The sequence below is a fragment of the Brachyhypopomus gauderio genome, chromosome 14 (genome assembly GCF_052324685.1).
Source record: "Brachyhypopomus gauderio isolate BG-103 chromosome 14, BGAUD_0.2, whole genome shotgun sequence".
NCBI classification, from domain to species: domain Eukaryota; kingdom Metazoa; phylum Chordata; class Actinopteri; order Gymnotiformes; family Hypopomidae; genus Brachyhypopomus; species Brachyhypopomus gauderio.
This window is the reverse complement of record NC_135224.1, coordinates 14,594,532-14,606,950: the sequence shown is the minus strand read 5'-3', so window position 1 is coordinate 14,606,950 and position 12,419 is coordinate 14,594,532. Positions and strand designations below refer to the sequence as shown.

The 12,419-nt window shown below is 42.3% G+C and overlaps 1 protein-coding gene across 5 annotated transcripts; it reads right to left on the bottom strand.

Annotated features, from left to right (window-relative positions):
- Window positions 1–373: 373 nt before the first annotated feature.
- Window positions 374–11,865, bottom strand: LOC143475387 (coagulation factor XIII B chain-like). Of its 5 annotated transcripts, XM_076973242.1 has the most exons (10): window positions 11,682–11,854; window positions 10,888–11,070; window positions 8,238–8,411; window positions 7,960–8,136; window positions 7,096–7,152; window positions 1,570–1,614; window positions 1,239–1,400; window positions 987–1,136; window positions 713–729; window positions 374–512 (listed from the first exon to the last, which is right to left on the bottom strand). In XM_076973242.1, exons 1-10 carry the CDS (start codon window positions 11,731–11,733, stop codon window positions 510–512), a joined length of 1,020 nt encoding a protein of 339 aa, XP_076829357.1. In that variant the 5' UTR covers window positions 11,734–11,854; the 3' UTR covers window positions 374–509. The 5 variants fall into 5 exon arrangements, with proteins under 5 accessions (XP_076829357.1, XP_076829356.1, XP_076829355.1 ...); XM_076973241.1 differs by having other exon boundaries at window positions 374–729; window positions 11,682–11,856; XM_076973240.1 differs by having other exon boundaries at window positions 374–1,136; window positions 11,682–11,862.
- Window positions 11,866–12,419: the final 554 nt, after the last annotated feature.

Below are 12,419 nucleotides of genomic sequence, written 5' to 3'. Positions count from 1 at the left end.
CCGTGCTTGTCTTTGTTTGAGTCAGTCCACGTTGTATGTTTAAATGTTTTACATGCGCTGTATGCGCTATATTTGTACTAAAATAGTTTTCGTCGGTGCTTACAAGAGTGAACTCATCCGTCGTCCTTCTAGTCGCACCGATCGTGACAAATACACAGAGACTGTTGGCGATTACATCTGCTGGTGCACGTCCAACTGTGTCCCCTTCAGAAGTGTCTTCCCATATCTATATCCATATCATAACCTAGCTGAAAATCAATCCTACAACCCTCCAGTCCCAAGAGTAGCTCCCCTACCATTAGACCATGGCTGTCCCTTTATCTAAGGTACACTATATTTGGGAAAATATTCCCAGAAAGAAATACCACCATGCTTGTGATTTGGGATCTGATTTATTTTGTTCTACCACAAGTTTTGTTGAGATAAAAACATTAGGATGGTTGGTTTTTCCAGATGTGCTTTATGGATTCCTGTGTTTCACATCTCCCTGTGGACCTCCGACACAGACATCACTGAGTAATAAAAGGAAAAAAACAAGGCGAACTAAAACACCATTACAAGACCTTCAACTTTAAACAACTTCACTCTACACTGCATTGCAATCAAGTGGATGAATTAACACTCCAATGGCTCATATTTTTCCTACTCATAGCATAGAGATTTAAGGGAAAATGCTTATAATGTTGATATATTCATGTGTTTATGTATTTACCCAGTCCTTATGACCACCTGTAAACAAATTAAACAGAGATCACGGTCTTGTGAAACAAAGGCAATCTCAACAAAATCAACTAAGGAGTGCAAAAAAATGTGCTGAGCACTTCTAAAATTTTCCTAAGAAAAACTGTAAGAATTAAACCCATTTTCAGCAAGATGACTAACACGTTGATAGTAACTGTGCTGAGCTGGAGAAACTTGGATATGTTTAGATTGCATGACATATATGACAGTATACTGTCCATGTGAGACAGGCAACTTAAACTTACATCCTCGGTAGAGTGCTCGTCCATTATTACACTTGACATACAAGTTTTTCCAACTATTTGGTCTTGCACAATATTCATTTCTCACCACTCCATGTTGTATATATTCTGGTTGATCATAATAAAATAATTTCTGGTCCAGTTTACATGGCTCTGGTAGGGACATCAAAACCAATAATAAGCAAATTGGTTCAATTACTTGATTCTTGATTTATACTTGAAAACTTACATTGTATTTGTGTTAAGTCAACTAACCTTTACAAATAGGCACTGCTGTCCATTCTTTATTAACACACATTACTTCATCTGGTCCCTCAAGTTTGTAAAGACTGGCACACTGAACCTTTAATGCAAATCCATCTGGTTGTTCAAACATGTCCCCATTTTTAATAGAGGGATAAGGTCCACAAAGGCTGACTAAAATAAGACAAACTTGTGTTTATTGAAGATGCAATACCGGTTTACTGTGATTTTATTATTAGGGAGAGAGATCTATAAAATAAGTAATTCAAAAGACAGCTTCACTTTGAATAGGTTTTGATTCTGTTGAAGGAGAACAGAGGGAAGAATCTGAAGTCTTAATTACCAGAAGATCCTGAACCACTGTGTGTGGGTATCTTGTGATCTCCTCCTGTAATTGACATTGAGAAAAAGCCAAATGTCTAACTGTACAAATGTAATAGAACGTCATATAATATGTGTAGGCAAATTTGCAATGAGAACATTATCTCTGACAGCTCATTGAAATCTTCATCAGCTTATGTGAAGGGAATTGAGAAATGCCTGTTTTTATTGTGTGTTTTCAGAAATCCTAGAAGGGATCTACAAAAAATGTTTGACCATTTGTGACCCATCACTATGGAGCTATTATAGTGTCACCAGAACCTGAACCTGAAATCATTATTACTTGAAAAAACAGTCTGTAAAATCCTCGCAGGTATGCAAAAATTCGAGTTAAAATTCAGGTTCAGGTCGAAATTCAGGTTCGGGTCGCAATTCAGGTTCGGGTCGCAATTCAGGTTCGGGTCAAAATTCAGGTTCGGGTCGTAATTCAGGTTCGGGTCGAAATTCAGGTTCGGGTTGTAATTCAGGTTCAGGTCGAAATTCAGGTTCGGGTTGAAATTCAGGTTCAGGTTGAAATGCGGTTCATCCGGGATACGTAGGATGAGCAAACAAACTCAGAGCTAATCGAACTGCATCTGGCCAATCACAAAACATATCAGAGGTCATTAAGAGGCGCGTCTTTCTGCTAAATTTCCTGTAAGAGTGCGGTCCCTGTTTGGCGTGTAAGTAGCATGTAAGCAGCACGAAAGTGACCACTGTGCCACCCAGAAATGGCACCTTGTGGCAGCTGCCACATAATCGTGGCACTTAGTGTGACCAGTGCTGCGTGACTGTGGTCTCCGTTGTCCAGAAACGCCGCCTGCCTCTGCTGACAGACATCTAAAGACTCTTGGGTGACTCTGCGTATCGGCCACTCGCTTAAAATCATCCCGACGAGCTCCGAATCGCCATTTGTTGAAATGAAGATGGTTCATAACTTTTGTTTAAAAATTATGTTGAGTGAAATACTAGCCGACATCCAGCTAGACAGCTCTATATTACTAGTTCAGAATACTGTTTAGCGATAACGTCGAATTAAGATTATAGGAGGGTACGTGAATCTACAGTGGTAGACCGTTAACGACAGCACTAAATTTAAAGGGTTTATTATTATAGATGTATGGTTATCATTGAATGTTCCTACACGCCATCAGCGTCATTTAAACCTCTGCGAGCGAATGGCATCGCATTTAGTATTTGTGCAATTTGTAGTATATTTTGTATATGCTTTGTATTGGTTTATATTGTTAGTCTAGATTACGTCTGTTACGACCCCACGATGTCATGGGTCTAGGTTTGGGGTGTGGGGTAGTAGCATGTGCGTAGTGGACAAGATGAAATTAAAGAAGAACGCGAAAACCAGACGGATACGTAAGAAAACGCTTTACTGCAGAGTGGTAATGGGTAGAAGAGCCTTTTCTACGCAGCAAAACACTGAACAGACACGTACGTACAAAAATACACGATTGACCATAAACCAACCAAGGAAAGGAGCAGTAGACGGCACCAAAGAAAAGAAACAAACAAAATATACTACACTAAGTTAACAAAGCAAGACTCACACCTTACTAACATAAATAAAGAAAATATATCTACGACGATAATCTCAAACAAATATACATACACGGTGCCTGCCTCTATACTGGTGTTTCTTATAAAATATCCCTGCATGGGTGTCTATATAATTGTGCACATGCTACTACGTTCTTACTCCATGGTGGCGATTTTTACAACGCTATTCATGACAAAAGCTATCGCACAAACCCTCACCTCTCACATGAGAATCATGAGCTACAGTTTCTCAAAAGTCACACACAACCGTAAAGGCAATAAATGCTCGTGTCGCCTCCCGGCAACTTCCAGCAACTCCGTCATGCAGATTATGAAGCCGAATATCCTCCCCCTCATCCAAATCACGATCTTCGATTGGCCGACATAATCCACCCGTACCGAGGCAATCCACCTGTTAAACCAAAATTAACCGAAAGAGAAAACAACCTCCCCAAAATCCACAGTTCACGTAACACCGCAGCATCAGCCATCAACCACCGAGCGGCTACTGCCACTCATTGTCTACCACTAATCTAAATTCGACATTATCGTTAAAGAGTATGTGTTCTGTATGAGAGTATGTGGTGTGTGCATGGGCAGTGGCGTGCACAGACATTTTGGTGCTGTATGAGACATTTTACTGCACAACAAAATGATTTCACGTTGGGCTTAGAAGACAAACGGTACGATTTGACTTGATGTGTATGTGACCTGGCTGGTGGGGACGGGAGAAGAAGTCTATCTGTGAGCGTGTGTGCTGTGCTGAAGACGCTTCCTTCCACTCGCTGAACTGAACTGCTGCTGCAGCGCATCTGGTGTGACAAAGGAATAGAGAGGTCGGGTGTGTGCGAGGTGGTGGCGCATTTCAGGGCATTGTTTTTAATCGCTCAGGTTTTCAAAAGATCATTTCAAACCGACCTCAGTAAAATGATAATAATAAAAAACGAAGTTTCAAAAGGGCACTTTCGTTGATAAAGGGCAGAGTTGGGGTCTAATTGTGCACGCCACTGTGCATGGGTAAGTTTGAGTGTTTTCGTGTTTATCTGTACTCGTTCTCTGGTATGTTCGCTTTAGTCATCCGTGTAGCGGACCACTTGGATTAATCACACAAACAATGCTCGGAGCTTCGACTGGTGTATCTTTATTCTCTCCTTCTTTCGCCACCGACATTTGACACCGTGAAAACTACAAAATGTGGCAAAAAATAAAAAATAAACACAAATGCCCTAGCACCATACCTCATAGATAATGTGTAGAACAGGGTCCAAACTTTAAATGCGTCACTCCTAGCAAACTTGCACATGAACTCAACTTTATGTTATGAGCCGCAGCTCTTACTGAAAACAAAACAACAATCACATCTCCCTTCGTTTTAAATTAAATAAATCACTCTTTTGGATTAATACAATTTTTCTTCCTACCTCCTTCTGCTTCCAAGGGCGCTAAGTTTGAACTTTGTTTTACATTTGACATACAACAACACAAAAAAAACGAAGCCAACTACAGTAAAATATCTTCCACAAGTGTCAACAAGGAATATAACAAGTAATTCGTTTGTTCTTGTGTTTTTTCAAACTCTGGAGCAACGTACATCGAACGCGCACAGAAGAACTCGCGCTGAAGAGCTCGCGCTGAAAGTCTCGTGCCGAAAGTTTAGTTCAGCGATAACAGGAGGTAGCAGAATAATCAAATATTCAATAATAAACAAATAAATAAATATAAGGCTGTCATTTACAATCCGTGTTGTGTCGCTGTAGTGGTTTGTGGTGTCGTCTAGTTTAGTCATGCTTCATCATGATCGTGCTGTCCGTGTGTCTTCTATTATATTAACGTAGTTAATTTAATGTTAAATGTGAAATCCCTTATATAAAATGCTCTTCTCATCAAGTGTCCTCCCACTGATAACACTTCACCCCCACGTCACAACATAAAACAGATTTATTACAGATTGTTCATCAGTGAACGTTCATCACGCCATCAGCGTCATTTAAACCACTGCGAGCGAGTGGCATCGCATTTGTAGGATTCGTGGAAATGAAGATGGTTTATATTTTTTGTTTGTTAAATTATGTTGGGTGAACGATTCGGAGCTGACGACAGCTCCAAACTACGAGTTCAGGATGCTGTTTAACGATTATGTCGGGAGCCGCTCGGCTGACAATCTAGACTAACAATATAAACCAATACAAAGCGAAATATACTACAAATTGCACAAATACTAAATGCGATGCCATTCGCTCGCAGAGGTTTAAATGACGCTGATGGCGTGTAGGAACATTCAATGATAACCATACATCTATAATAATAAACCCTTTAAATTTAGTGCTGTCGTTAACGGTCTACCACTGTAGATTCACGTACCCTCCTATAATCTTAATTCGACGTTATCGCTAAACAGTATTCTGAACTAGTAATATAGAGCTGTCTAGCTGGATGTCGGCTAGTATTTCACTCAACATAATTTTTAAACAAAAGTTATGAACCATCTTCATTTCAACAAATGGCGATTCGGAGCTCGTCGGGATGATTTTAAGCGAGTGGCCGATACGCAGAGTCACCCAAGAGTCTTTAGATGTCTGTCAGCAGAGGCAGGCGGCGTTTCTGGACAACGGAGACCACAGTCACGCAGCACTGGTCACACTAAGTGCCACGATTATGTGGCAGCTGCCACAAGGTGCCATTTCTGGGTGGCACAGTGGTCACTTTCGTGCTGCTTACATGCTACTTACACGCCAAACAGGGACCGCACTCTTACAGGAAATTTAGCAGAAAGACGCGCCTCTTAATGACCTCTGATATGTTTTGTGATTGGCCAGATGCAGTTCGATTAGCTCTGAGTTTGTTTGCTCATCCTACGTATCCCGGATGAACCGCATTTCAACCTGAACCTGAATTTCAACCCGAACCTGAATTTCGACCTGAACCTGAATTACAACCCGAACCTGAATTTCGACCCGAACCTGAATTACGACCCGAACCTGAATTTTGACCCGAACCTGAATTGCGACCCGAACCTGAATTGCGACCCGAACCTGAATTTCGACCTGAACCTGAATTTTAACTCGAATTTTTGCATACCTGCGAGGATTTTACAGACTGTTTTTTCAAGTAATAATGATTTCAGGTTCAGGTTCTGGTGACACTATAATAGCTCCATACATCACACTCACACTGATCCTGGATTCTACATAGGATCTACATCTTTATTCAATATTTATAATGTAAACTGATGTACACATTTAATTAGACTTTCTCCCATAACTGGCCATCTTATCACATTCTGTAGTGTAATTTTTAATTATGATACTGTCACTTTACAGCCCCTGACTCCCTCGGGTGGGTCTGTATGTGTGTTTACCTTCGTGTTTGTCCACGTGTACCTGTATTTGTTGACGCATTAGCATGTGTGTGTGTTCATCTCCGTTATCCATATAACCTGTCACTCGTTATATCATCATTATATGCCTCAATTGTTCCTTGTCATTGTTCGTGTATTTAGGTGTGTCTCATCTAGAGTTTTCGCTTGTTTGATCAACTCTGTCCTGCTACATTGTCTGTGAATATATATTGAACATAAGCTCAGAAATAAGTGCAGTATAGTCTGTCTCAGTATAGTCTCACCTCGACTTCCCTATTTCACCTCGTGAAACTATCACCTCTCTGGCCAACCTATCTATCTCCCTTTGCCACTAGATACATTTATTTGCTGCCGCACTGTACAACCAAATACCTTGTATGTGTGAGCATAACTGGCTAATAAAGCTTGATTCTGATCCTTTATTATTATTATTTATGTATTAGTTTATCTATTATTTATCAAAGGCAGCTGTTCTGTCATTATCATTGTGACCTGTAAACATTGTTCAAATTATAAGGGTTTGTTTTGTTTTGGTTTCTTGGAGCATTATAATGTGATACAAATTTTTTAAGTTTTTCATAAACTATGTCTATAACTCACCAGGCAGTGATGGTCTTTGAGTAGGCTTTGCAATCTCAAGAGTTGCCCTCTCCAATTCTGCAACAGTAATATAGAACAGACAGTGTAGCAGAGTTTCTAGAACCTTCTAAGAGTGTCTGAAGGACCCATTCAGGCTGCATTGCTCAGACACAGATCTGATATATGAAGGGTCAGATGTGGCTAATACACAGATCTGCCCTCCACATCTCTCTGCAATATACAGTAGTTGATGTCTCCCACAGTGATGTTCTGCAGACATGAAACACTTCTGTGTTTTTACATTTAAAACTTCATTCATTTTCATTCAAACTTCATATTCACTTTCAGCACTGTATTTAGATTAGGCTATGCAAGTGGATTGCCGAGAATCGGCTCCTCCTACATGACGAAGAGCGTTCTGGAGCCGTTTCAACATTGCCAGCGTGTTGTGGTACAGCAGTTAGCAACTGAGGACTGTTTCTAGCAGGTGATACTTGTTATTTCATGTTGTGTTGCAGTGCCATCACAGCACATAGGTGTTATTATCTGACTGTCCAAGCAGTAGAATCTCAGTTTACACTTGTAAGGATTACGCTGACCTATAAGATCCACCCTGTTGCTGCTTCAGGAAACCACAAGGGGGCAGTAGGGAGTTTGGTTTAATTTACACCACTGTTTTCCACCAAAACGGGTTTCTATGCTTCTGACTACTGCCAAGAAGCCATAGGCCTGCTTCTCTTAGTCCACTCAGAATTTGTCAAATGCTAATGAAGTACAAACAATTGTTTTCAGGACAAGAACACTGATGATATCCTTTGTGCACTTGGTCTGCATTCACATATATTAAGAAACATTATTAGCGTGAAGTATGAAAGATAATCTTACCACATTGAACGTGAGTCCATGTTCCTTTATTGCATGTCTTATATGCAATACCATCCATTTTGTATCCATTCTTACATGCAAATTTAACTATTTCACCATTTCCAAAAACATCCTTGTATGGTGTTAAAACTACTCCATTGTCCACCAGGTCAGGAGGACCACAGGCGTAAATATGTCCTACAATGAAAACACATCACCTTGCCATGTTAATAATTAAACACATTCATTTATTTTAAATGCTGATGTGTTTCTTTGCAGGCATTGAAAAAGATACTCACGTGTACACACTGGTAGTGTCCATTTTCCATCAGTACATGTTGCGCTGACAACTTTCTTCGATTCATAGCCTTTGTCACATACATATTGAACCCTGGTATTATTAGGGTACCATCTATTGAACTCATCCTGGAGTTGGGCATGTGAAACCTCTGTTGCAATGCATGCACTTTTAGCTGGAGCAAGAAATAAAAACATATTCAAGCATTTAGAGTTCAAAATACGAAGACATGCAATTTTCAAATTTAAAACTTAAAGAACACTGAAAGACGATTGATGTTTATATTTAAACGTTTAAATAACATGAAGAACCATATATATGAACTTCAAATGCAGTGGATTTAATTTCATTTCAGTTCTGTGTTAGATTAACTGAATCTATTTCATTAAATAGATAAATAGATCTGTTTGGGAATTACATTTTACATGTGACGGGCAGGGTGAGCAAAACAAAAAGGAAGCGATCACGCCAAGTCTCAGGGAAAAAGTATGGTTTAATTGAAATAGTGCGCAAACCAAAACCCGTGAACTGATCCAAATGAAGGATATAATGACCAGCGGTCAACTGGTACAAAGACAAGACATATATAGACAAACAAACGATCCTCAGGTGAGACGGATTGCGGGCTCCGCCCACCTGAGGCACGAACACCACAACAACAACAGCAGCACGGTACGGGGACCGCCGTACCGTGACAGACCCCCCCACCAAGCCACACTCCCCTCCACTGGGTGTGTGGCACACAGCGGCAGCACACAAAACATGAAGGGGCAGGAAGGCAGGGACAAGGCAGGGACACACCCCCTGCAGTCCAGGAGCTGAAACACAACACAGGTTAGCTCACCTCCCTGGGCAGGACCCTGGACCGACTGGGCCGTCAACAACACAAATTTACGCCCTGGTCTGTCACAGGGCCCTCACGCCCTAACCGGCATTCAGCCGCTTAGCCCCTCAAGTGTGTGGACGAGGAGCTACGGCTCCTTATCCGTCCGAGGTGTATGTGTGTGCAGGTTACCTCCCCCAGGCATGGCCACGTCACCTCCCGGACCTACCTCCTCTCTGAGCTGACCCCTGCCTTCTGCTAGGGGTCACCCCAGCCTCCTGGGGAGTCATCCCCAGCCGGGGCCTCCCATTACGAGGTGGACTCCACCCAACCCAGGAGCGCCAGAGACCGAGGCCCAGAGCACCCCTATCGCGGGCTGGGGAACAGCCCCCAAGGGCCTCCTGGTCACCCCGAGCAGGAGAGAGGATCTCCATCTTCAGCAGGAGCTTTTCAGACCGGAGCCCCATGGTCCCCAAACATCCGGGGGCCCCAGCCCTCTAGAGAGAGGCTCTTTATGACCGGGCTCCAATCACCCCACAACATAAGGGGGCTCCTGCCAGGTGGAGACCTCCACAAGGTCCAGGAACACTATGATCCACCGCCAGGGAGAAGCACCTGCACATAAAACACACACACACACACACACACACACACACACACACCACCACAAAACACACACGCATACTACCCTGATCCCCCCTACAATGGGGGAAGGGTCTCCTCTCCAAATCAGGAAAACCCCCCACTTACCTAATCAGGGCCTCCCTCAGGAGCGACGCCCTCCGTGCCACTCCCCATGGCACAGGACCACAGCCGGTCCCCCCCCAATCACACACTTAAGGGGAGGAGCATGCGTGGAATTACATTGAACAATATCACAAACACGTTAGGACAAAACACACACGCAAAGACTAGACAAACAAAAAACGGTGTACAAACAAAGAACAGACGAGACCCAAACATGCGCGCTCGGTACAATAGTGACGCGCTGCTCAGGTTCGCAGTCGCTCCCCACATAAAACACAAGACACACAGGGAGCGAGGTGACAGTGACGAGCGGCGACCGCGTCACACACACAACATTTAACACATAACACAAACGAGCGACACACACTGATCCACACGTCCCGTTCATATGTACACACTTTTAACACCACACAACATGAAAGAGTTTTCCCAGGGAAGACAGCCCTGGTCCTCGCCGTGCCACACACACAACACATAAGCGTGGCAGAACTCTTCACAAAACACCACACAGACAAACACTTACCACGAGACATGACCACGAACGAAGGAGAAAGAACAGACTGGCGGCTTCCGAAAGTGGCTGGTCATTCTGTGACAGGCAGGGTGAGCGAAACAAAAAGGATGCGATCAAGCCAAGTCTCAGGGAAAAAGTATCATTTAATTGAAATAGTGCGCAAACCAAAACTGATCCAAATGAAGGATATAATGACCAGCGGTCAACTGGTACAAAGACATATATAGACAAACAAACGAACACCACCACCACAACAACAACAACAACAACTGCCGCTGTGGACGGAGGCGACCGGTAGGGGGCCGCCGTACCGTGACATTACAATAAAAAATAGTAGCAACTTCACAGTTTGAAATGGTTTGTTAAAGGCTATTTCAGGATTATGTGTATATTTTTTGGGCCAAGAGGAAAGTTTGAATCCTATGAAACCCTATAAAAATTCACTTTTGACAGGTAGCAATGTAGCAGGACAATTACTACATGATGAGTTGATTAGAACAACAAAATCAAGATAACAATTTTCTGTAAATTACACTGAAGGAGTCATGTGCTGTAAAAAGTCCTTACGAATACACTCAGGGTTGTGGGACCATTTGCCATCGTCACATTTGAATTCCGGCACCCATGTTTTGATGGCAGGCTTCAAGTCCTTGCCACAGCCATAAAAAACGATGGCGCCATGTTCGTAGATATCATTCTCAGGAACCAAAAAACCATGTGGAATTGTTGGAGGTAAACACTTTTTTAGAACTATCAAAGAAGGAAACAAAGACATCCGTGTGATTTAAGTTCTGTCCTGATGGTCGGTCTGTGTCAGCTGAAATACAGTTACATCAGGCAGGCAAAGCGAGTGCTGGAAAACCTCATTTTAATGATCTTTACTGAAACACAAGCACATGCATTCAAAACTGCAGCACTTGTAAAACTCAAAGGACAGAAGGTTAAGATCCCTTCTGCCCACCTCCTTGTCCAGCAGTACAGAACAAGTCTCTATACCTAAACAAACATACTGTTGCCAACTATGCTCCAAAAAAAAGTTACATAAATTGCATAGATCATTTTGAAAAAAGCTATGGATGAGTAAAAAAAGTAATTGTACCCCATGACATGTATATCTTTCTGATATAAATGCATTTTGTAATATATGAGGGCGGACAGGAAACTACCGACAAAGAGAAAAATAGGATATCTTTGACATTTCATAACTATCTCAGTTTATTTCTTTTTATTTATTTCCATTTACTAACGTTATTGTAAATGCTGCGGCATGCTCACTGAGCAGAGATTAAATCATTTGGATTAAAACACTGCATAAGTTTCCACCACTGAAGAGGCTGTCTGGAGCAGTCCAGAGACCTTACCTTTCTCAGCCTGAGATGAACAAATGCAGAGAAGCAGAATAATAATCCTCATTTTCTCACAGACAACTAACCACTGAACCAAAAGAAATGCACAAGCCTTTTAAAAACAAGCTGCTTTATAGCGAGTGTGTTATTTACCCATTGATTCTGCTTACCAGAAACCACAAGTCTAGGATTGCAAAACTGCAAATACTGTCCCGCCCTCAGTTGCTCAACAGCCTACACAGAAAAGCACTTTTTCAGAAGTGAACTTAACTATCCTCAGCATAGGACAAACAAGGGAGCTCATCATTGACTTTAGGAAGAAAGCTCCCAAACTGCACCCCCTCCACAGCAGGGGTTATGAAGTGATGAGGATGGATAGCCACAAATTCCTTGGCCTTCATATGTCATCTGATCTGAGCTGGTCATCAAACACGGCAGTCATGGCAAGAAAGCAGAAGCAAACACACTTCATCAGACTGCTCAGGAAGACCGGGCTGAACCGTTGCCCCCTCATGCTGGCCTACAAAGGACTGGTGGAAAGTCTCCTCACCACTGGTATCTCTGTCTGGTATGGAAATACTACACAGGCAGAGAGGAAGGCTCTCCAAAGAGTTCTTACCACAGCAGAAACCTCATACGGACTGGACTTCCATCTATGAACACTAGACTTCTATCTATGGACACTATATACACACAAAAGATGCAAAAAGAGGGCTCATCACATCATCGAGGTCATACTCCATCCTACTCACT